The sequence below is a fragment of the Mobula hypostoma genome, chromosome 1, assembly GCF_963921235.1.
Source record: "Mobula hypostoma chromosome 1, sMobHyp1.1, whole genome shotgun sequence".
NCBI lineage: Eukaryota > Metazoa > Chordata > Chondrichthyes > Myliobatiformes > Myliobatidae > Mobula > Mobula hypostoma.
Window position 1 is genome coordinate 141,909,784 of NC_086097.1, and position 26,680 is coordinate 141,936,463.

General features: G+C 41.9%; 1 protein-coding gene across 1 annotated transcript in view; it reads left to right on the plus strand.

Moving 5' to 3' along the window:
- Positions 1–26,680, plus strand: part of LOC134351061 (KAT8 regulatory NSL complex subunit 1-like) — a 173,342-nt gene that overhangs the window by 128,966 nt on the left and 17,696 nt on the right. The window contains exons 3-7 of the mRNA XM_063057102.1: positions 15,077–15,283; positions 16,528–16,658; positions 17,221–17,425; positions 20,466–20,631; positions 23,802–23,969. Coding sequence (XP_062913172.1) covers positions 15,077–15,283; positions 16,528–16,658; positions 17,221–17,425; positions 20,466–20,631; positions 23,802–23,969 — 877 coding nt within the window. The remainder of the gene's footprint in view (positions 1–15,076; positions 15,284–16,527; positions 16,659–17,220; positions 17,426–20,465; positions 20,632–23,801; positions 23,970–26,680) is intronic.

Genomic DNA, 26,680 nt, shown 5'->3' on the forward strand with positions numbered 1-26,680 from the left:
TTAAAAAAAATAATAATAAATGATCTCTCGGTGTCTCACCCTCTCTCTCTGCTTTCCACAGGGATCGCTCCCTACACGACTCCCTTGTCTATTCGTTCCCCCCATCCCTCCCCACCGATCTCCCTCCTGGCACTTATCCTTGTAAGCGGTACAAGTGCTACACATCCTCCCTCAATACCATTCAGGGCCCCAGACAGTCCTTCCAGGTGAGGCGACACTTCACCTGTGAGTCAGCTGGAGTGACATACTGCGTCCAGTGCTCCCGTTGCGGCCTTCTATATACTGGTGAGACCCGATGCAGACTGGGAGATCGTTTCGCTGAACACCTACGCTCTGTCTGCCAGAGAAAGCAGGATCTCCCAGTGGCCACACATTTTAATTCCACGTCCCATTCCCATTCTGATATGTCTATCCACGGCCTCCTTTACTGTCAAGATGAAGCCACACTCAGGTTGGAGGAACAACACCTTATATTCTGTCTGGGTAGCCTCCAACCTGATGGCATGAACATTGACTTCTCAAACTTCCGTTAATGCCTCACCTCCCCCTTGTACCCCATCCGTTATTTATTTATTTATATACACACATTCTTTTTCTCTCTCCCCTTTTTCTCTTTCTGTCCCTCTCACTATACACCTTGCCCATCCTCTGGGCTTCCCTCCTCCCCTTCTTTCTTTCTCCCTAGGCCTCCTGTCCCATGATCCTCTCATATCCCTTTTGCCAATCAACTGTCCAGCTCTTGGCTCCATCCCTCTCCCTCCTGTCTTCTCCTATCATTTGGGATCTGTCCCTCCCCCTCCCACTTTCAAATCTCTTACTAGGTTTTCTTTCAGTTAGTCCTGACGAAGGGTCTCGGCCCAAAACGTTGACTGTTCCTCTTCCTAGAGATGCTGCCTGACCTGCTGCATTCACCAGCAACTTTTATGTGTGTTGCTTGAAATTCCAGCATCTGCAGATTTCCTCGTGTTTGTGTGATCTCTTGGTGCTCATTACCAAGCTGCCAATACTCAGACTTCTTCAATTTATCCATGTATGCTGAGATTGACTCCCCTTCCTTTTGGTTCCACTTATGACACCTGAAGTATTTTGCAATCAACAATGGATTCAGTTCCAGATGTTCCTGCATTACTTCTACTATATCAGCAAAGCTCATTTCAGCTGGTTTGGTTAGAGCAGTTAAACTTTGAAGCTAATTGTCTGCCTTTAAACCCAATACACTTGACAAAATTGGTACTCATTTCTCATTGGCTATTTCATTTGCTTCAAAATACTGTTCAATTAGCTCAGTATACATGAGCCAGTTACCGCAGTTGAGAGTTCAAACATGACTAATGTTTCAACATAGCCAGCCATTTCAGTTCTTTTTTAATGATTACTAGAAAACAGGGTGACCTGTTGGGGCACCCTTTGAGAGAAGGGTAGTGCAGTCTGATGTGACCAGAATGAACATTAAATTTTCCAGAATGCTATTGGTATCGCTTTGCTTTGGAAACTGTGTAGAAAACCTCAGTTTATTAAAGAAGAACGACGCGTAGCAAAGCAAATATCGCTCCTCCTCGTTTAACGAAGGACACTTTTGATGGCATCATTTCTGGTTTCGCTGTCACGCTTGTGCCTCTCGTTGTCATTCTGGAGACGTGCAGTCCTTTCATCCCCCGTCTCTTCATCTCTTCTGCTGTTTGTTCTTTTTCTCTGATTCTGGAGGTGTGCATTTCTCAGCCTCTTTGTCTCTTCCTCTCTCCTCCTTCTGTGCTTGTTTTTGTCATTCTGGAGACGTGCAGCCCTTTCATTTCCCATCTCTTCTGTTTGTTTGCCTCTGATCCTGGAGATGTGCATACTTCTCCTTCTCTATCTCTTCTTCTCTCATCTTTTTTTGTCCTGACTCTTTGATCCTGGAGTCGTGCATCCCTGGCCTCATCCGATTCTTGTCCTCTCCCTGTCCTTGCTGCTTCCCGATGATGTTTGGCATCATCTCGTGACCATAATGTCCCCCTTCCCTTCCCATGTGGCATAATTAGGCTGACTTTTTTTTTTAACCCTAGTGCTGGATAGAAGATACAAAGCAGTAACACCAAAAAGGATGCTGATTATTCTTGATGATGTGGTTGGCGCTGTCCTAAATGGACGTGATAATAGTCACCGCTGTTCTTTGACTGCAGCAAAGGGCTTTATGGGTGTCTCGAAGTACGTCATTACAATAAGATTTAATTATCTCTTATTGATGAGTGGCAGTTTGATCTGTTCCAATCCTGCACATGCTGATGATGATTAGCAGAATGTGACCCCTCGAAATAGAGCTGCCCTGCCTTTTTGCTCCGGTAGGTGTTGCTGCTGAGGCTGGCCATGCACATGTGTCGGGCTGTGGCGTCTCGATTTCCATGATGGCCGATCAGGTCTTGGGTGAAAGCTAGCCTGTTGATTTTTGGTGAATGAGCAATTTTATACGAATATATAACCCTGAACTTTGCCTGCATTCTGTCAGTTAGCGCATTTTAATTAGATGTAGCCAAAAATAAGTGCCGCTGTAATGCAGCATTTGTGCTGATTGGAGGTCACAAACAGACAGACAGAGCATGAGAGTTTTAGTAGTATACAGATCCCTGCAAAAGCATCATCCCAATTCACACCCGCAAGTTCTAGCCTTTTAGCCTCATAATTTGCCCTTCCCCAATTAAAAATTTTCGTGTCCTCTCTGATTCTATCCTTTTCCATGATAATGTTAAAGCCCAGGGAGCGTTGGTCACTGTCCCCCAGATGCTCACCCACTGAGAGATCTGTGACCTGACCCGGTTCGTTACCTAATACAAGATCTAGTATGGTATTCCCCCTAGTCAGCCTGACAACATACTGTGACAGGAATCCGTCCTGGACACACTTCGAACCATAGAAACTACAGCACAGAAACAGGCCTTTTGGCCCTTCTTGGCTGTGCCGAACCATTTTCTACCTAGTCCCACTGACCTGCCACGGACCATATCCCTCCATACACCTCCCATCCATGTATCTGTCCAATTTATTCTTAAATGTTAAAAAAGAACCCGCATTTACCACCTCGTCTGGCAGCTCATTCCATACTCCCACCACTCTCTGTGTGAAGAAGCCCCCCCCTAATGTTCCCTTTAAACTTTTCCCCCCTCACCCTTAACCCATGTCCTCTGGTTTTTTTCTCCCCTTGCCTCAGTGGAAAAAGCCTGCTTGCATTCACTCTATATATACGCATCATAATTTTATATACCTCTATCAAATCTCCCCTCATTCTTCTACGCTCCAGGGAATAAAGTCCCAACCTATTCAACCTTTCTCTGTAACTGAGTTTCTCAAGTCCCGGCAACATCCTTGTAAACCTTCTCTGCACTCTTTCAACCTTATTTATATCCTTCCTGTAATTTGGTGACCAAAACTGAACACAATACTCCAGACTGGGCCTCACCAATGCCTTATACAACCTCATCATAACATTCCAGCTCTTATACTCAATACTTTGATTAATAAAGGCCAATGTACCAAAAGCTCTCCTTACGACCCTATCTACCTGTAACGCCACTTTTAGGGAATTTTGTATCTGTATTCCCAGATCCCTCTGTTCCACTGCACTCCTCAGTGCCTTACCATTAACCCTGTATGTTCTACCTTGGTTTGTCCTTCCAACGTGCAATATCTCACACTTGTCTGTATTAAACTCCATCTGCCATTTTTCAGCCCATTTTTCCAGCTGGTCCAAGTCCCTCTGCAGGCTCTGAAAACCTTCCTCACTGTCTACTACACCTCCAATCTTTGTATCATCAGCAAACTTGCTGATCCAATTTACCACATTATCATCCAGATCATTGATATAGATGACAAATAACAATGGACCCAGCACTGATCCCTGTGGTACACCACTAGTCACAGGCCTCCACTCAGAGAAGCAATTCTCTACCACCACTCTCTGGCTTCTTCCATCGAGCCAATGTCTAATCTAATTTACCACCTCTCCATGTATACCTAGCGACTGAATTTTCCTAACTAACCTCCCATGCGGGACCTTGTCAAAGGCCTTACTGAAGTCCATGTAGACAATATCCACTGCCTTCCCTTCATCCACTTTCCTCGAAAAACTCCCAACAGATTGGTCAAACATGACCTACCACGCACAAAGCCATGTTGACGCTCCCTAATAAGCCCCTGTCTATCCAAATGCTTGTAGATTCTGTCTCTTAGTACTCCCTTCAATAACTTACCTACTACTGACGTTAAACTCACCGGCCTATAATTTCCCGGATTACTTTTCGATCCTTTTTTAAACAACGGAACAACATGAGCCACTCTCCAATCCTCCGGCACTTCATCCGTAGACAGTGACATCTTAAATATTTCTGCCAGGGCCCCTGCAATTTCAACACTAGTCTCCTTCAAGGTCCGAGGGAACACTCTGTCAGGTCCCGGGGATTTATCCACTTTAATTTTCCTCAAGACAGCAAGAACCTCCTCCTTTTCAATCTGTACAGTTTCCATGGTCTCACTACTTGATTCCCTCAACTCCATAGATTTCATGCTAGCTTCCTTAGTAAATACAGACGCAAAAAACCTATTTAAGATCTCCCCCATTTCCTTTGGTTCCGCACAAAGCCGACCACTCTGATCTTCAAGAGGACCAATTTTATCCCTTACAATCCTTTTGCTCTTAATATACTTGTAAAAGCTCTTTGGATTATCCTTCACTTTGACTGCCAAGGTAACCTCATGTCTTCTTTTAGCCCTCCTGATTTCTTTCTTAAGTATTTTCTTGCACTTCTTATACTCCTCAAGCACCTGATTTACCCCCCGTTTCCTATACATTTCATACAACTCCCTCTTCTTCTTTATCAGAGTTGCAATATCCCTTGAGAACCAAGGTTCCTTATTCTTATTCAATTTGCATTTAATCCTGACAGGAACATACAAACTCTGCACTCTCAAAATTTCCCCTTTGAAGGCTTCCCACCTACCAATCACATCTTTGCCAGAGAACAACCTGTCCCAATCCACGCTTTTTAGATCCTTTCTCATTTCTTCAAATTTGGCCTTCTTCCAGTTCAGAACCTCAACCCCAGGACCAGATCTATCCTTGTCCATGATCAAATTGAAACTAATGGTGTTATGATCACTGGAACCAAAGTGCTCCCCTACACAGACTTCTGTCACTTGCCCTAATTTGTTACCTAACAGGAGATCCAATATTGCATCCCCTCTAGTTGGTCCCTCTATATATTGATTTAGAAAACTTTCCTGAACACATTTTACAAACTCTAAACCATCTTGACCCCTAACAGTATGGGAGTCCCAATCAATGTATGGAAAATTAAAATCCCCTACCACCACAACTTTATGTTTCCTGCAGTTGCCTGCTATCTCTCTGCAGATTTGCTCTTCCAAGTCTCGTTGACTATTGGGTGGTCTGTAATACAATCCCACTAATGTGGCCATACCTTTCCTGTTTCTCAGCTCCACCCATAAGGACTCAGTAGACAAGCCCCCTAATCTGTCCTGCCTGAGCACTGCTGTAATATTTTCCCTAACAAGCAATGCTACTCCCCCACCTTTCATTCCTCTGCCTCGATCACATCTGAAACATCGGAACCCTGGAATATTAAGCTGCCAATCCTGCTCCTCCTGTAGCCAAGTTTCACTAATTGCTACAACATCATAATTCCACGTGTCAGTCCACGCCCTCAACTCATCTGCCTTCCCCGCAATACTCCTAGCATTGAAATATATACACCTCAGAAGATTTTTACCACCACTCACAACCTTTCTATCAGCAGATTTGCTTAAACTTGCAACATCATTTATTTTCACCCCATCCACACTGTCAGCTCTGGCACTCTGGTTCCCATCACCCTGCAAATTTAGTTTAAAGCCTCCCCAATAGCACTAACAAACCTCCCTGAAAGGATATTGGTCCCCCTGTGGTTCAAGTGTAACCCATCTCTCTTGTACAGGTCCCACCTGCCCCAGAAGAGGTCCCAATGATCCTGAAATCTGAAACCCTGCCCCCTACACCAGTTCCTCAGCCACTTGTTCCTCCTCCAGAGCATCCTATTCCTACCCTCACTGGCACCTAGCACAGGTAGCAATCCTGAGATTACCACCCTTGAGGTTCTGCTTTTCAACTTCCTACCAAGCTCTCTATACTCACTGTCCAGGACCTCTTCACTCTTCCTTGCTATGTCATTGGTACCAATGTGCACCACGACATCTGGCTGGTCACCCTCCCACTTCAGAATGTCATGCAATCGATCAGAAACTTAACAAACTCTGCCTCGTCTAAACCATTGGAACTAATCAGGTGCCAATCAATATTAGGGAAGTTAAAGTCACCCATGATAACAACCCTGTTATTTTTGCACCTTTCCAAAATCTGCCTCCCAATCTTCCCCTCTGTATCTCTGCTGCTACCACGGGGCCTATAGAATACTCCCAACAGAGTAACTGCTCCCTTCCTGTTCCTGACTTCTACCCATACTGACTCAAAAGAGGATCCTGCTACATTACCCACCCTTTCTGTAGCTGTAATAGTATCCCTGACCAGTAATGCTACCCCTTCCCCCCTTCCCTCCATCCCTTTTAAAGCACTGAAATCCAGGAATATTGAGAATCCATTCCTGCCCTGGTGCCAGCCAAGTCTCTGCATCATAATTCCATGTATGTATCGAAGTTCTCAGTTCATCACCTTTGTTCCTGATGCTTCTTGCATTGAAATAATGCACTTTTGCCTTTCTAGCGTACTACCTTTACACCCTTTATTCTGTTTCTCTTTCCTCAAAGCCTCTTTATATGTTAGATCTGGCTTTACTCCATGCTCTCCTCTGTGCCCCGTTATTTTGCCTTCTCCCCATAACCTTTCACACCTATCAACCTTAGCCTTAAATATACCTTCACAGCCACCCATGGCAACAAATTTTGTGGATTCATCACCCTCTGGCTAAAGAAATTCCTCCTCATCTAAATGGATGTCCTGTATTCTGAGGTTGTTCTCTCTGGTGCTAGACTCCCTCAGTATAGGAAACATCCTCTCCATACCCGCTCTATCTCGGCCTTTCAACATTCGATTGGTTTCAATGAATCCACTCCTCCCTTCATTCTTCTAAATTCTGACGAGTACAGGCTCAGTGACATCTGTTGTGCATTTAATATTTCAGTAATATCTGAGTAATCTTGTAAATATGTTGTTTCATTTAGCAATGAAATATAAAAGCCAGCAGCCACAAACCAGCACTTTGAATGAATATAATAGAAAATATGAATTTGTGAAGGTGGAAAATATTGAAAAGTTGAACAGTGTTTACACAATGTAATCCTGGAGAAATGAGGCAAGATTATTTCTTCATCCAGATGGTTGAAAAATATTTAAAAGCAAATATACAGATTGATAAAATGAAAGAGAATTAAACAATACTTACAGCAAGTTAGCAAAGGTTTGATGACTTGAATGCACCATTTTCAGGGATCTACAAATTAAATAATATTCCTACTCTTATGTCTAGCCTTCGGTTTCTTTTTCTTCTCTGCATTCTTTGCTCCAGCTGTTTTGATATTTTGTTTGGAATGCAAGTAATCGGTCCTGTTGGTGTTTCCAAAAGTCCCTTCTTCCCATTTAAAAAAAAAATAGGCTTTCTCAGTGTAAGACTAGTACAGGACAATCATCCTTTATGATGCTGTTAGCCAATTGACAGAGGCTGAGTCCTTAGCCTGGATTTAGCAGTCATGGAAAGACTACAAAATAAACTTAGTTTGTAGTAGTTCTCCCAGTGGGAATGTGGAAATAGATGGAGAATTATCAAAGTGAGGCTCAACCCCAACCCACAGCAACAAACATTCAAGGGAAGTTTTTGCAGTACTGTTGAGCTGCAGTAGCAGCTGTCAGCTGTCTCATATATGGATAGCTCATCTTGTTAGGGGTGTTGTTTGGCTGGCTGTCAGTGAACTGCCAGAAGGAGGGAAAGGGGAGAGGTCAGAATCTAAAAGGATTATCATTTAAGTAGGGAATTGAGAATTTCACTTTGGAGGGTTGTGAGTATGAACGGGAGGCAGTGAATAGAGCAAGTCTCATTGCGTATAAGTGTCACTGTGAAAGATTGAGAGTTAGAGCGAGTTCTGTGTGAGAACTGGAAAATTTGAAAAGAGCAAGTCTTGTTAATGAGTTTCACTGGGGCCAATAAAAAGAAGTTAGGCTTAAGTGGAGTGGTCATTGTTGGAGTGGAAGCAGAGATGCATTTTGGGTATGTTTCCTTCTCTTTATCATTGTTTGAGTTTCACTTGCATAAATCGGGACTTGGACCAAAGATAGAACTGAAAAGAGTTGAGTTTCACTTACAGGAACTTAGAGTAAAGTCAGCTAGCTTTTAGTTAATAGGTGATTGGCTAATTTGCTAAATATTAGCAGCCAGTAAAAAGAAACTGGGGCAAGTGGAGTGGCCATCTTGAGAGGGGTTGTTTTCTAGTCAAAATGCTGCAGGTTGTCAAAGTGCGGACTTTGGTGTAAAGGGGAAACAACACTAGTTAAGGTAAGGGTCTCCTTTTTCTCTCAAAGCGCTTTTAGACAATGACAGGTGAGTTCACTGATGGTATGCTCCTTTGCAATGTGGAATTGCGGGGATGCTGTCAGAGAGGCTCCTTATAGATCACATGATGGCCCTAGAGCTGCGTATAGATTCACTTTGGAGCATCTGCAATTCAGAATATTGTAGATATTACATTTAGTGAGGTGGTCACACTACAGTTTTAGGGAAAGAAAGGGTGACCCAACAGGCAGAGCAGTAGCAAGAAGATACTGTTAGGAGATCCTTGTGATCATCTTGCTTTGAAACAGATGTACTGCTTTGAATACTGTTGCAGTGATGGCTTATCAGGGAAGGTAGCAATAGGGAAATATTTCATGGTGAGGGAAATGGACAGGAGCTTCTGTAGTCACAAATGGGACTCCTGCATTGATGTGTTGACTCCCAAATACAAGGGTTAGGGATATCTCAGAGTGGCCGCAGGGCATTTACAGTCCTCAATAGGGAATGATTGTGAAGACCTTCCTGAATGTTGACATGAAAATTGCGATAATCATGGATTAGTTCTTTGACTAAATCCCTGTGCAGACTGGGGTCAATCAAGTTCTCTGCTATTGCACCTTCCCTCTTGATCTTTATTGTGCATTCTTGCCTGTTGGCTCTAATATGGTTCCCTCTCAAGGCTGTTAATTTGCATTTTGATTCTGAAAATTGTCAACCTTTGCAACATCAGAATCAGAATTACTCCAACTTTAAGTAATTGCCTCTGTACTATTCCAATGTGTTCTTGTAGCTACACTCCAATCCAGGCATATCCTGGTTAACCTCTTTCCTCATTCCCCCTGTAATGCACCAACCAAAAGTATACAATTCTCCCAAGCAACACACACAAAATGCTGGTGGAATGCAGCAGGCCAGGCAGCATCTATAGGAAGAAGTACAGTTGATGTTTCAGGTTGAAACCCTTCATCAAGACTCATGGAAAAAAGAAATAGAGATTTGAAAGTGGAAGGGGGAGGGATGAAGCGAAGAGCTGGGAAGTTGATTGGCAAAAGGGATACAAGGCTGGAGAAGGGGGAGTATCATGGGACAGAAGGCCTTGGAAGAAAGGAAGAGCGAGGGGAACACCAAAGGAAGATGGAGAACAGGCAAGGAGTTATTGTGAGAGGGAAAGAGAGAAAAAAAAATTAGGGGTGGGGTAAGAAGGGGAGGTGGGGCATTAACGGAAGTTAGAGAAGTCAATGTTCATGCCATCAGGTTGGAGGCTGCCCAGATGGACTATAAGGTGTTATTCCTCCAACCTGAGTGTGGCTTCATATTGACAGTAGAGGAGGCCATGGATTGACATATCGGAATGGGAATGGGATGTGGAATTAAAATGTGTGGCCACTGGGAGATCCTGCTTCCTCTGGCGGACAGAGCGTAGGTGTTCGGCAAAGCAGTGTCTCAATCTGCGTCGGGTCTCACCAATATATAGAAAGCCACACTGGGAGCACCGGGCACAGTATATCACACCAGCAGACTCACAGGTGAAGTGTTGCCTCACCCGGAAGGACTGTCTGGGGCCCTGAATGGTGGTGAGGGAGTAAGTGTAAGGGCAGGTGTAGCACTTGTTCTGCTTACAAGGATAAGTGCCAGGAGGGAGATCGGTGGACGGCAGATTGGGAGACCGCTTCACTGAACACTTATGCTCTGTCTGCCAGAGGAAGCAGGATCTCCCAGTGGCCACACATTTTAATTCCACGTCCCATTCCCATTCTGATATGTCAATCCATGGCTTCCTCTACTGTCAAGATGAAGCCACACTCAGGCTGGAGGAACAACACCTTGTATTCCATCTGGGTAGCCTCCAACCTGATAGCATAAACATTGATTTCTCTAACTTCCATTAATGCCCCTCCTCCCCTTCATATCTCATCCCTATTTTTTTCTCTCTCTCCCTCTCACAATAACTCCTTGCCTGTTCTCCATTTTCCTCTGGTGCTCCCCTCCCTCTTTCTTTCTTCCAAGGCCTTCTGTCCCATGATACTCCCCCTTCTCCAGCCTTGTATCCCTTTTGCCAGCTCTTCCCAGCTCTTGGCTTCATCCCTCCCCCTCCTGTCTTCTCCTATCATTTTGGGTCCCCCACCCCCTCCCATTTTCAAATCTCTTGCTGTCTCTTTTTTCCGTGAATCCTGACCAAGGGTCTCGACCCGAAACGTCGACTGTGCTTCTTCCTACAGATGCTGCCTGGCCTGCTGTGTTCCACCAGCATTTTGTGTGTGTTGCTTGAATTTCCAGCATCTGCAGATTTTCTCGTGTTTGCAATTCTCCCAAGTGTGGTCTAACAAAAGTTATATATAGCTGCAACTCGATTTTCCTAATTTTATACTTTAATGCATCCACTGATGAAGACAAATATTCTGAACATCATCTGTATCATGCTGTATACTTGTGTTATTGCTTTTTCAGGGAGCAAAGTGCAATACCTGCATGCTGCACTAATTATTGAAGTTGGGATGACCTTGATGCTAAACCTTAGGCAATATGATCATGTTTTCTGTTTTTACTATAAATTACTTCCAGTCTTAATTGGAAGTTTATTGGAGGCAAGGTGTAGCATCCCAGCAAGAAAGTTTGGAAAAATTTGTCAGGACATTAATTTATTATTTTTTGCACTAATCTTCACTGAAATGGCTTTACAGTTATGTTTACTTGGATCTGGGCTTGTATACCATTATGAAGCAAACATAAGGTGGAGCCATATTTCATAAGGCAATGAATTTGAAGGTGCAGTCAATTCTATTTAAAGTCAAGGGCTTTGCGAACAAAAGGGCCTCGTGTAATGGTTGGTGCTGCTCTGTGCCGCCTTCATGAAGTTGCTGTGCAGTGTAGATCATGCCTATTAAGTGTCTCCATGGATAGTATCACGAAGTGTACAAAAGTGTGTTTTAGTTGCTTTTGGCCTGTAGGGATAGTGTTGGGAACAGGAGAGTTAGGGGACTATATTTGAAGACAGAAATGTACTGGAGTCAGAGGTCAAACTGAAGTCTAGGCCTCCTCTCTGCACTTAAAGGCCAGCAATGTGGATGAGTGACAGAAGGACCGTGGTGGGATGTTGGTCTGCAGATCACTGAGGGTGAGGGCTGGTGGCCCCTCTCTCCAACCCAGTGAGTCATTGGCAAGTTCTGGGATTGGAGTTCTGTGTTGGCAGGAGGCATGAGAGATGGTGAGAGATAAGTTTGAGAATCGGTGTGTCCAGCGTTCAAGGACTGGAGTTTGGATCCTCATTCATCATTTCGGAGAGGCCTGAGGTTGATATCAAAGATGTAAGCTCGAACGTTGGTCTGAGTCTGTAAGTTGAAGCCTGATGGCTGGAGCTCTGAGTCTGCAAACCCACTGGGACAGTTGAAGCCCATTGTCTGTGAATCCACATCTACTGGAGATGACCAATCCTGGGGTTGGAGCAATGTCCATGTGTGGGTCAGTGGGAGGAGTGGGGCTTATTTTGGTGCTTGTTATATCCTGTTTTGTGTTGTTCTGCCAAGCAGTGTGGGCAAGCCTTATTGGCATCAGAATACATGGCAATACTTAAGAGATATCCCCAGCACATACTTAAATTTGTTGGTTGATAATGCAAATGATGTATTTCACTTTGTTTTGATGTACATGTGATAAATGCATTTAATCTAAATTTGGCCTGATGCTTGTTGGCCAGTCTGTGGGGGTGGTTGGGGAGGGGTGTGTATTGCCTTTGCAAGGACATTACTTGTTACATGGCCATTTCATAAGGTACACCTGTACATTTGTTTGATTAATACAAGTATCTAATCAGCGAATCATGTCAGCAATTGAATGAATAAAAGCATGCAGACATGGTCAAAAAGTTCTGATTTTGTTCAGACCAAGCATCAGATTGGGGAAGAAATGTGATCTAAGTGACTTTGACCATAGAATGATTAGTCCCAGATGGGGTGGTTTGAGTACCTCAGAAACTGCTGATCTGGGGTTTTCATGTGAAACAGTCTTTTAAAGTTTACAGAGAATGGTGCGAGAAACAAAAAAGAATCCAGTGAGCAGTGGTTCTGTAGGCAAAAACACCTTGTTAGTAAAAGGGGTCAGAGGAGAATAGTCAAATTGGTTCAAATGGACAGGAAGGTTACAATAACTCAAATAACCACATGTTGCTACAGTGGTGCACAGAAGAGCATCTCTGAGCACACAGTACATTGAACCTTGAAGTGGATGGACTATAGCAGCAGAAGACCACAAACACGCACGCTCAGTGGCCACTTTATTAGGTACAGGTGGTACCTAATACGAGTGATGATTTGCAGTGGCCAATTAATGTACCAACCTGCAAATCTTTGCGATGCACTGTAGTCACTGGAAGAAAATTCAAACTCCACATAGATAACCTATGGTCAAGACTGAACTGGGGTTCTCTTTGAGGGACAGAAAGCTAAGATGAAATTTTCTCAAAATGTTCAAAATTGTGTTTGGATTTAATTTAGTAAAGAAAATTCTTTCCACTCACAGTAGGTTAATTACCAAGAACACGGGTTTAAAAAACCAAAAGGCAACACATTCAGCTTTACTCTCAGGCCAGCACAGACACAAGTGGATCTCAAGACAAGGAATTTGAAGAATGCTTATGAGATTTTTTTTAGAGCAGCTGGTGGTCAAGCTCACCAGAGAGAAGGGTAATTCTGGATTTGGTGTTGTGTATTGAACCAGATTTGATTAGGGAGTTTACTAAGGAAACTTTAGGAGGCAAAGGTGGTAAAAGAACCCTTAATACAATAGAATGCACCCTGCAGTTTGAGAGGGAGAGAGAAGCTAAAATCAAATGTATCAGTGTTACAGTAGAGGAAGTGGAACTACAGAGGCATGGGAGAGGAGCTGGCATCCTGAATGGATGATGAGGCAACCATGGCTGACAAGGGAAGTCAAAGACAGCATTAAAGCAAACAAGAGGGCACACAATAGAGCAAAAATTAGTACAAAGCCAGAGGATTGGGATGCTTTTAAAAACCAACAAAAAGCAACTAAAACACAAGGGGGAAAAAAGGTGACATATGAAGCCAATAGTGTAAAATAGGATATCAAAAGTTTTTTTTCCAGATATATAAAGAGTAAAAGGCAAGAGTGGATATTGCACTGCTGGGAAATAATGCAGGAGACATGAGGGCAAATAAATGGTGGACAACTTCATGAAATATTTTGCTCAGTTTTCACTGTGGATGACACAAGCAGTGTACCTGAAATTTGAGTGTCTTGCGGCAGAATTGAGTGTAGTCACTATTGCAAAGGAGAAGGTGCTTGGAAGCTGAAAGATCAAAAGGTAGATAAGTCGTGCAGGATTCCCTAAAGGTTAACTTGCAGGTTGAGTCTGGTAAGGAAGGCAAGTGCAATGTTGGCATTAATTTCATGAAAATCACTCTCTATGGTTTTCTAGCTGATGTATCCTTCTGTATCTTCAGGCAACCATTCTTGCTTTCTACAACTGCACTGATCTTCCTATCATTAGGAAATTTACTAATCAGACCACAGACGTTCTTACGTCCAGTGCTATAGCTGAGATATTGTGCTTCTAGTTACGTAGTATTATTTGGTAGAATTGGATCAGTTAAGCATGTTGGCAGAAACCATGCTTCGTGCCAATTCTCCCAATTTGGGCAGGCTTCCTTATGTTTGAGGAGGACTTTGCAAGAATGATATTTGGCAAGTCTGAATATGATAGCTTGATTGCTTTCAGATGATCTGTCTGAAGTTTATTAGGATTCAGTAGGCCATTTCAGTGAGAAGTAAAATTAAATGCCCCACCTGCTATTAAAGATCCAGTATAACATTTTTCAGATCATTGGCCAAAGCCTCTGGATTACTTGCAACATAACTACTTTGCTACAGTTTCTTATGTTGGTGCTTATGGGATTTATTTTTAAACTTTTCCACTTCTCCATAAGCATTTGTGTTATTCTATGCCAATGCCATTTTTAAAAATCACCGGTGTTTTCCATTAATATGTCAGTGCAACTACTGCACTAAGTGAATGAGAAAAGCTAATTTCAAACTGAGCATACAGCCTTGCCCTTACTGTTTCACAGAAGAAAAACTCTCAATTCTATCATTGACTCTGATTCCATTAAAAAGGGAATTATTGAGTTTGTTTATGAATATTAGAAAAGTAAGAGAAAAATTAAGTGAAGGTTTTCAATTGCCACACATGACATCAGTTGAGTCATTGCACTTTAAATATTTGTTAATTAATTGTCTCTAATTTTCATCTCAAGCTTTCTTTATTTCTATGCTCCAAAATATGGGAGTTGCTGATGCATTTTGTATGGTCAGGTTCTTTTTATCTGCTGATGTTCTATGAACTAATTTAAAAGAATATAGATTAGGGGATAATTAATAGTTTTACATGGATATCTTGAAAAGCTGGGAGTGGGGGTATAATTTTCACAAGGGTCAAAATGTTTGTTTTATTGTTTATTCTGCTGTGTCGCACCAGATGTAAAGTGCTCTCTACAGAGAATTTTTTGAAATATTTGTTTAATTTTCAATTTTTTTATCAGGGTCCTGTTGTCCTTGGTGATGCTCAGTTGCCAGAAGATCTGCTGAAGCACCAGTGCCGGTTAGTAACACCATCCTCAGCTGCAGGCTTGCAGGGCCTAGAGATGCACTCCAGCTCAACAACCGATTCAAAGCTGTCTATTATGAATAACAAATGTGACCTCTCACCGTGCAGCCCATCTCTTCTCTTGAGGAACATTGATAAACAGGTGAGTAGTTATTAGTCTGAAGTGTCATTAGTCTAAACTTTTGCTACAGTTTTAAAAAGAAACGGTGTATAACACTGCGTTTCACATAATTGGTTGTATTGCACTAATGTCTGTCCAATTTCTGTGAACTTTATTGGCCAGTGCAAGGTACAGTAGTATAGTAGTTTAATACTTCATAGACTGTAAAACAGTAGAAGAACCTGAATTTAGTTAGATTATTACAACACATGTCCAAATGTATATTTGAAAGAATACTGTTTAAATTGACTTTCATAAGAGCAGACAGCAACAAAATGGAGTTAGAGAAAATATCTTGAGAGGACATGTATGGTTGAAGTTTCTTCCTAAGGCTAGGAGAGAGAAATAGTGTAGTGCATGGTGGAAGAGTAGAGGATTTGTGCTGAGATTTGGAGTATGAGGATAATGCGAAGGAACTTTTTGCATCACTGTATTTCTGCTGATGTGGTTTTCATGAGACATACTGTTAAGTGTTGTCTAAGCTCAGCAGCCTCTTTTATTTGTACCTAAATGGTCTAAGAGGGTAATAGGGAGCCTTGTTGATTCATTGTTTATCATTGTTGATTCATAGGTGGAGATGTATCTAGCAAATTGCCAACCCAGAGCAAATTCAGTTATGGTGTGCAAATGCTTGACAGTTCCCTTAGAACAACAACAAACACTTTGGAGATTCTTAGGAATGAATGTTACAGAATGATTGGCAGAATTTGACAAATTGTTCTGATAATAAGAATCCATACCCCAACTGACACTTCACCTCCCATTGAGGAAAGACATTGAGAAAAGATTGGGGAAGTATGTGGCTAGCATTTATTTAATTGGTCTTTATTATACTGACATCAAATATTCAAAGATGTTCTTTGTAGGGACAAAAGAAAGTGCAGTTCCTTTTATGTACGTACTGAAATGATGCATTCACTATTATATTACAACATAATAGACATGAGAAGGAAACTGTTCCAAATTCTAGACCTACTTCTCATGCATCTTCTTGGACTGCTGTAATTCTACTTCTTTCAATAGTTAATCTCATAGTAAGCTGAATCCCAGACTCTGTGTGAGTTGAAAATTTTCTTTATTTATGGTTAAATTCTCAGACTTAGTGGTGGAAAAAAATGAAGTGATACTTGAGTACCCTTTCTCATTATTTTGTAACTCTATATTTAAAAATCAGCTGCTTTTGGGGGCTTATTATTTGTTTTCTTATAATTTGTTTTCTTCTTCAGAGTTCTCGCCTTACACAGTCTTTGGGAAACCTTATTTGCCCTTCCAGCCCTTCTTGTAGTTCCCCTTCAAACTCTTCACTATTGCCTAAAGTGTGTACACCACCAAGGCAACTCAACGGGCTGTTGAATAGGTGAGTTATTTTATGTATGCATTCCCTCATATTTAAGGTAAAAGAATAACAAATAAGAACCTTATTTGATTTGTATGGTGCAGCCCTTTTGAATTCTACAGATTTTTATTAACTTTTGAAGTCTAGTTGGTTTTGCAGTGTAGGAAATGAGTTCTTACACACAGCACTGTGGTAATGATGAGGTAATGTCCCAGTATTGTTTGAGAGCTAAATACTAATTTGGTCATTTGCAATGACCTCACGACACTTCCTGGAATTAATGCAAAAGCCTCTTACGCTCCACTGAAATATTTCACGTGAAAGGGGGCATACCCGAAAGCTTTGACTGGATTGCCACATTCAATGTTTGTGGTTGTGTTTTTAGACCCACAACTCTTTAGGTCAGTTTTTGCCAGCTAGGTCATAAATGTTTCTAAAAATATATGTTGCAAAGTTGCTTCACTTAGCATTTAAGATTTGTCATCAATACAATTGCATAAATAACACAAGGTTGAAAAAAGGATTTGTAGTAATTTCATCATTTGATTCACTAACTTTCTTTTATCTGCTCCATGTATAACAGTTTGCATTCTAGTCCTTTGGATAGCAGCTCACTTGACAGTTCAGATACTGAGGAGATTCTGAGTAAAAAGCAACGGCTTGATGGACTCAATATCCCTCCATCACCACCAGACAACAGCTGTGTTGCTGCCAGAGTTCGACCTGTCCGGAGGTATAGGAAGCGGAGGCTGGTCCGATCTAATATAGCATGTTATCTTGGCAGAAAGGTATGCAAGATTTATTTTACTTACAAAGTTTTTCAAAGGTGGGCACCATAAAGTTCTCTTGAACTAATGCATGAATGCATGTATTACATGATATTTCAGTGAAGGTGCCTGCTCATGTGGTATTAGCAGAGAGGTATGGAAGCTTTGCACTTGGCTGTAGCACTCCAAGGCCAAAGAATAGTAAAGGCAGCTGAAAATATTATTTTTGTGTGCATTCTGGTAACTTCTACTGTAAGCGGCGTGCAAACTGGATTTATCTTGTTGACAACATACATCAAAGTTGCTGGTGAACGCAGCAGGCCAAGCAGCATCTATAGGAAGAGGCGCAGTCGACATTTCAGGCCGAGACCCTTCGTCAGGACGAAGGGTCTCGGCCTGAAACGTTGACTGCGCCTCTTCCTATACATGCTGCTTGACCTGCTGCGTTCACCAGCAACTTTGATGTATGTTGCTTGAATTTCCAGCATCTGCAGAATTCCTGTTGTTTTTATCTTGTTGACCATAGTTGCTTTTCCCCAGTAGTGATCAAAGGTTGCAATGATAGACTCATACTTGAAGGATGGTCACAGGCATTGAAATAAAGAAGTTTGTTCTTCTAAATTGTACAGAGTAGTTCTCATGCACATTTCAGCTATCCTCTCCTTTACCCCAATCAAGAGTAAAACTTAAGAATATATGTGGTAAGTTAATTGGTTGCAAAAATGACCTGCCTATTCAGAATAAACTTGGTTGTAGAAAAGCAAGAATGGAAAGGATCAGTCTAATGTTGGCTTCCATCCAATCCACTCATTGAGTGAGATTATAAATGTTCAACTTGTTTTGTTAACTTGCTATTGCAGTGCCTATAAAAAGTATTCACCCCCCCACCCCTGGAAGTTTTCATGTTTTATTGTTTTACAACATTGAATCGCAGTGGATTTAATTTGGCGCTTTTGACACCGATCAACAGAAAAAGACCCTTTCGTGTCAAAGAGAAAACTGATCTCTACAAAGTGGTCTAAATTAATTACAAATATAAAACACAAAATAATTGATTGCAAAAGTATTCATGCAGTGCCCCCCCCCCCCAAATCATCACTGGTGTGGCCAATTGGTTTTAAAAGTCACAAAATTAGTTAAATGGAGATCACCTGTGTTCAGTCAAGATGTTTCAATTGATTGTAAAAATACACCTATATCTGAAAGGTCCAACTGCTGGTGAGTCAGTATCCTGGTTAAAAACTAAACCATGAAGACAAAAGAACACTCCAAGCAACTCCGCAAATCAGTCTTTGAAAAGCACAAGTCAGGAGATAGATACAAGAAAATTTCCAAGTCACTGAATATCCCTTTGAGTACAGTTAAGTCAATCATCAAGAAATGGAAAGAATAAGGTACGGCTGTAAATCTGCCTAGAGCAGGCCGTTATCAAAAACTGAGTGACCGTGCATGAAGGAGACTAGTGAGGCAAGCCACCAAGAGACCTATGACAACTCTGGAGGAGTTGCAAGCTTCAGTGGCTGAGACGGGAGAGACTGCACATACAAATGTTGCCCGGGTGCTTCACCAGTTGCAGCTTTATGGGAGAGTGGCAAAGAGACTCTGAAGTCAGCTGAAAGAAGCCATACTGTGATGAAACCAAAACTGAGCTTCATAGCATCAGACTAAATGCTATACTTGGCGTAAGCTAAGCACCACACATCATCAGAAACAAGGCATTGTTACTGTGAATCATGGTGGTAGTGGCATCGTTACTGTGAAGCATGGAGGTAGCGGCTGTGGGGATGTTTCACTGTAGTAGACCCTGGAAGGTTTATGAAAGTGGAAGGTAAAATGAATGCAGCAAAATACAGGGTAATCTTGGAGGAAAACCTAATGCAATCTGCAAGAGAACTGCAACTTTGGAGAAGATTTGTTTTCCAGCAAGACAAGGAAAGGACCCCAAGCATAAAGCCAAAGCTACACAGGAATGGCTTAAGAACAACAAAGTTAATGTCCTGTAGTGGCCAAGTCAGGATCCAGACCTCAATCTTGATGTTGAAAGGCATGGACAGAGTGGAAGTGGCAAAGTTGTTTCCCATGATGGGGGAGTCTAGTACGAGAGGGCATGACATAAGGATTGAAGGGCGCCCATTCAGAACAGAAATGTGAAGAAATTTTTTTAGTCAGAGGGTGGTGAATCTATGGAATTTGTTGCCACAGGCAGCAGTGGAGGCCGAGTCATTAGGTGTATTTAAGGCAGAGATTGATAGGTACCTGAGTAGCAAGGGTATTAAAGGTTATGGTGAGAAGGTGGGGGAGTGGGACTAAATGGGAGAATGGATCAGCTCATGATAAAATGGCGGAGCAGACTCGATGGCCGAATGGCCGACTTCTGCTTTGTCTATGGTCTCAATCTAATTGAGAATTTGTGGCTGGACTTGAAAAGCGCTGTTCACTCACAATCCCCATGGAATCTGACAAAACTTGAGCAGTTTTACAAAGGAGAATGGGGAAAGATTGCAGTGTCCAGATGTGTGCAAAGCTGATGAAGACCGATCCACCCAGACGAAGCTGTAATTGCCGCCAAAGGTGTATCTACTAAATACTGACTTGAATGTGGATTCATCATGCCAGACCATTCTGTATAGGTGGTGACACAGGCTTCTCTAATAACCTAATATGGTTTTGGGCACCTGTGCACAATTTAACTCTATATTCAGACATGACATTCTTCCCTGCAAACGCTGCCAAATTTTAAGTGCGGCTTATGCCTGAATGCTATGTATGTACTATTTCCTGCAGGAATCGGCAAATAGATGAGTGCAACATAAAGTTTGAGCTGAGATCTTAAATTTTCAAAATAGCTTCAGGTTCTACTCTTGCATCTGAGGAGGAGCTGTCTTGTCAATAACTGTTGGCTATGAAAACAGACCCTAGGAAAGAAAGGGAGAGTGCAAGAAGTGCAGCCCGCAAGACGTAACGTTGTAGAAATTTTATTTTATTTGATATTACTAATTAATGTGTTCTTTGTATCATGCAGTTTCAATCTATAACAATATTTCTAATGAATATTTTACAGGCCCAACGCCCCCTCAGTATTAAATGTAGCTGTGACTGGCCTACCACATGTATTTTATGTGGTTCTAAAACCATGATGCAGACTATGGATCAGACCAATATGCCTCCGCAGGAACGTGTGGCTATAATAGAACCCTGCTACCACTCCATATTGTCACTTCCACAAGGTGAGTGTGATTCTGTGTCACATGTAACTTTAAAAGCAACTTTAGATTTCGGCTTGTAACACCCCTATATTGGAAAGTTTTGGACAACCTGTTATCTCTATTTCTCTTATCCTTTAAGTGGATGGATTGTACTTTTGTTTTGTAACCACACTGTTTCCTATAAAACTTCCATTGTGTTCTCCCAGGTTTTCTGGCTTCTTCATATGTTTCTACATTAATGCATTTTAATGCATTGGAGATAGTCTTTTTTTTTTGTTTACTCTACTTCCTGCTCTCACCCTTTCTCCTCTCGGCGAAAGCAAGGAATAGGGCTCCATGTGTCCTCTCCAGATCATTGCTTTTCTCTGTGGCTCCGGCAGAGCCTAACAAAAGCCTGAATACAGCATTTCATCTTCTGTTCAGGCATGTTGGAGACCTTTGAACTCAATGCTAAATTGAACAGTTTCAGGCAACCAGCTTTGTACAGTTGATGTCAGAATTGACCAGTTTTGATGTAAGGTCACTCATCCATAACATCTACTCAGTTTTTCTTTCTTCATATGTACTACCTATTACATATTTGTAATATGTTATTTATTATTTACAGAATTCTCTTGTTCCAGATTTCCAGCAACTGCTGTACACTTTATCCCACAGTTCCAGTTTGACTTTTTTTCCTTCGAATTTCCTTAATCTGTCCATTTCTATTTACATGGCTTCAGCCACTCTTGCTGTGATTTCATTTTGTTTTTAAGAGTCAGGAGGAGACCGTTTGACTCATGGTGTCAGTGCTGGTTCCAGAACATTCCTATCCATTCTATTCCACTACACCCTATCCTCGTTATATGCGACGGATACGTTCCTCGAAGTTGACGCATAATGTGAAATCACATAATATGAATAATTACTTAAATGGAGAAAATAGAGATGCGTTCCAGAGGGCTTCCTAAATATGTTTTATCTGTAACTTATTCACATTTTTATAACAATACGACACAAAATCAGAGCTACAAGACAACATTTGTATTATATTTAATCAATTTAAAGTAATATTCAATGTAATAAATCATAGAAAGTTAACATCCTCTGGTGTACAGTACTCACCAACAGTGGCAGGTGTGTTCGCTCCGGGAGATGAGTGGTTGTTGTGGTGTCGGGCAGCTTTACATAGATAAGGTGGATGGTTGTGGTCGTCAGGATAATATCAAGCACAGCAAGGGGTGAAAGAAGACTCACAGAACTCTTAGAACTGCCGGGAGCAGAAAGATTACAGCGATTTGCATAAAGTGGTGACGGTTGTTTGCTCAGCAGCATTTTGTTTTTCAGCATAAATTTGCTTGCAGGAAAGAAGGGTTGACGGCAGGGAACGACTGAAATGTTGACTCCGTTCTAAACTTGGGTCCATGTCCATCGCCATTTGTGTTCTGACTTCCACCTTTCCCTCACTGTTAGTAAACTCCCGGGATTTTCAAAATTGTCTGTTGCTTGCAGCATCTGAGAAATAGGTCGCCGTAAAAAAAAATACTTACGTCTTGAATGTGGATTACACCGGCCGAGTGGTTGAATCAGCGATGTTATGTTAGCCGGCAGGAAACGCACTGTATGTTAGGATGAATGCTGTCCAAATGTTTAGGATGGGCTGGCGCATTGTCAAGCAACAAAAGAACTGTAAAGGCAAGATTCTGTTCCCAGCAGTAGATGCCGTGCTGTTTATAATTTCCAATTTTTTTTCAAGTGTTAAAGCGGTTCTCTGCCGCTTAGTTGATGGCCCAAGACATGACATCGGATGCTTACAAGGCATAGTTAAATATTTCAAGCACAAAATCACTGCACCGTAGGTAAAACCAACAAAAGTTTAAGATCGCGCATCCACACCTTGCCAAAATCAATGCGAGAGTGGCGGGAGAGAGATTGTGAGGCGTGCGCACATGACTTGTATTGGCGGGAAGGCAGTGCTCCTCGCATAACTGTGAATTTTGGACGCATATAACGAGACCTTAGTAGAAATAGGTTCCTCACATAACTGTGAATACGCATAGTCTGCCAAGACGCATATAACGAGGATATGTGTATTTATTTCCCTGTAACCTACTGTCTTTCACATTGATTGGTAGTGCCTGCCCCATACGCCCCAAATCTCCAGCCTATATGGAGGTAATTTGTGGTGACCATTTGAATTACTACCAGCATATTTTGGAATATGGAGGAAACTGGAGTACCTGAGGGATGGCCATCGAATCATAGAGAAAAATGTAAGCTTCATGTGGACTGCACTGCAGGTCAGGATCAAAACTGGATCGCTAGAGTTCTGCAGCATTACCTGCTGCACTATGATGCCCCTTGTAATTAATAATCATCAAACTGTCATCAGTAGTATTTGCTGTATTTTAACTTTTCCAAGCTGAAACTTCTTTAACTTTTCCAGTTCTAATGAATAGTAATTGGCCTGAAATGTAACTATATGTCTCACTCCACAAATGCTTCCTGAGCAACTGCATTTACTGTTCTTACGTTTTGGTTGAATTGGCCAGATGAACTGGGTAGCCTTTATATGCCCTTACCTAACTTGGTTACTGTCAAACATTCTGCAGCAACCTTAGTCTTGGTTCATATTTGATGAGTAATCTGTTAGAGGAATCTCCCATCTAAAGAATGATTGACTAATACCCCACGGGACAAACTGTAGTTGCAAATTTTATTAAGCCATGTCAAATAATGTGAAGTTATAAATAACAAAATTAGCCTTTTGTTTTCACTGATGCTTCCTGTTTTTTTACGTTCATTACTCGTTTGTTAGTAATGAGGACATCACCGACAGCGTGGTATTTGTTGCTCATCCCTGGTTACAGCGTGGTATTTTTTGCTCACCCCTGGTTGTCTTAAAGATACTAACAAGTGGCCACATAATATAGGATTGGTGTTTTGTGCAGAAGTTTCCCTGCACTGAACAATATTTGTAAACTACTTGGGTCTATTTTGGCAACTTTCCGTCAGCCAACATACAAATAATTACATTTTTGGAGTTTATTTTCACCACCATGACCTTGTTGAATGCGGTCTTGGGTTGCAAACCAGTACCTTGGCCATGTGGCTAATGACTCTTATTGTATGTTAAGTGTAAAAGTTTATTTCTCAGTGATCTACATAAAGAGTAAGCATGTCAATGAACTTGATTATTGCTTTGTTTTTAGACACACCTCTTCATATGCACTTTGAAGGTTTACTCAAGCAGGAAGAACATCAAAAATGTCCACAGAAATTCAAGCCTTTGAGGTTGTTGTCACATGTGAAGCAGAGACCCCAAGATTCTGCAAAGAAAGTCTGTCAAAAGCTTGCCTCATCCCTTCTCTCATCAGCCAGTGAGTTTCATGCCTGTAGTTTTAATTAACACATGTAGGTCAGGGGCAAAGTGAAGCCACCATCAAGGTTAGAAAGTAAGAGCATATGCACTCTTGTGTTATGGTCTTTTCAGTTTTCAAAATACTTGTTTTGTGACTACTTCTGTTGGCACACAAAGTCCTACAAAATGCAAGTAAATATGAGCTGATAATCAGTTTTTGATATGTTGATTTGGAGCATGTTATAAATTTAAATATTAAAACATCTTTTTCTTCTCTTTGAAAAAGTATTGGTAGTTTGTATCTTAACTGAAGAAATGTAGAGCCACAATTTAATGTCTCTTGGAAGACTCATTTCTGACAGTGCAGCACTCTTCCAGTATTCGAGCACTATTTTGGATTATGCATTTGTAGCCTGTAATGGATTTGACCCCACAACTGCTTGGCAGGAATGTAAACAATAGAGGCTAGCTAACATGAGTCGAAAAGTCGTATCACTTCTTTGGCAGCTAAATAAGTTTCTTTACGGAGAAAGAGAATTAATGGAATGTTGATGGTGGCAAATAATTATACAATCAGTTTTGATATTCTTTTCATCTTAGTGCTTAGGGAGAACCTAAATCCATTCACCAGTCTTTGAGTGGTGATTTAAATATGACTTGCTGGGCTGTGTTAGAAAATAAGTAATCTGAACATGGATTTCTAAGCAACACACACAAGATGTTGGTGGAACACAGCAGGCCAGACAGCATCCATAGGAAGAAGCACAGTCGATGTTTTGGGCTGGGACCCTTCGTCAGGACTAACTGAAAGAAGAGCTAGTAAGAGATTTGAAAGTGAGAGGGGGAGGGAGAGATCCAGAATGATGATAGGAGGGGGAGGGATAGAGCTAAGAGCTGGAAAGTTGATTGGCAAAAGGATACAAGGCTGGAGAAGGGAGAGGATCATGGGATGGGAGGCCTAGGGAGAAAGAAAGGGGGAGGGGAGAGCCAGAGGAAGATGGAGAGCAGGCAAGGAGTTATTGTGAGTGGGACAGAGAGAGAAAAGGGGGGGTGGGAATAAATAAATAAGGGATGGGGTAAGAACGGGAGGAGGGGCATTAGCGGAAGTTTGAGAAGTCAGTGTTCATGCCATCAGGTTGGAGGCTACCCAGACTGAATATAAGGTGTTGTTCCTCCAACCTGAGTGTGGCTTCATCTTGACAGTAGAGGAGGCCGTGGATTGACATATTAATATGGTAATGGGACGTGGAATTAAAATATGTGGCCACTGGGAGATCCTGCTTTCTCTGGCGTTTCATCTTGACAGTAGAGGAGGAGGACTTCTCTAACTTCCGTTAATTCCCCCCCCCCCCCCGTTCTTACCCCATCCCTTATTTATTTATTATTTCCCCCTTTTTTTCCTTCTCTTTTTTCTCTCTCAGTCCCTCTCACAATCACTCCTTGCCCGCTCTCCATCTTCCTCTGGCTCTCCCCTCCCCCCTTCTCTCTCCCTAGGCCTCCCGTCCCATGATCCTCTCCCTTCTCTAGCTTTGTATCCCCTTTGCTAATCAACTTTCCAGCTCTTAGCTCTATCCTTCCCCCTCCTGTCTTCTCCCATCATTTCAGATCTCCCCCTCCCCCTCCCACTTTCTTACTATCTTCTTTCAGTTAGTCCTGACGAAGGGTCTCGGCCCAAAACATCGACTGTGCTTCTTCCTATGGATGCTGTCTGGCCTGCTGTGTTCCACCAGCATTTTGTGCGTGTTGTTTGAATTTCCAGCATCTGCAGATTTCCTCATGTTTATGGATTTCTAAGAATATTTTCTGTTGTAGACATCAAAGTTAAGAGTTAGAATTTGTAATCGAGCATTTCACATTAACCAATGTTGAGCAATACTCAATATGATTTGAGATTTGTTTGCCTTTTGAGGCTTGCCTTAATCCAACAAAGTAACCCCTCCACGTACATAGGTTTATATTTGTATTTTTATATATATCTTTACCCCTTATGATTTTATAAATCTCCATGAAATTACCACACAGCTTCCTTTTTTACCCATAGAAAGCAGTCTTGGCAATACCCTTGCATACCTTTTCTGCACCCTCTCCCAAACTGCTCACAGTAAACCAAGTGAAGTCTCACCAATGTCTTGTACACTAACATTTTGTAGTTAACCTCATCCAATGAAGACAAGCTTGCCATATGCTGTCTTCACCACCCTGTTTACCTATGTTACCACTTTTGGGGAACCATGTACTTATACCCTCTGGTATTTCCGTTCAACATCTCCCAGAGCCCTGGCATTCACAGTCCTGCCCTAGTTTAACTTCCCAAGATATTCTGCACAAGTCTGAGTTAAATTTCATCTGCCATTACTTTGCACATTTTCCCAGTTAGTCTATACCTGTTGTAACCTTAGCCGCCTTCAGTGTCCATGATACCACAAAATTTTGGTGTGTATATGGAGCTGTTAATCAATCCTCTACACCTTCATCCAAATCATTGGGATATGTGACAAACACAGGAGACCCAGCATCATCTCTGTGGCACAGCACTGGTCACAGGCCTCTGATCTTAAAAAAAAACACAACCATCTACTTAAGACCACAGACATAAGAACGGATTTAGGCCCTTCGGCCCGGCAATTCAGCTCTGATCGTGGTTGATTCATTTTCCCTCTCAACCTCATTCTCCGGCATTCTCCCTGTAACCTTATTCACCCTTACTAATCAAGAACCTATCAACCTTTG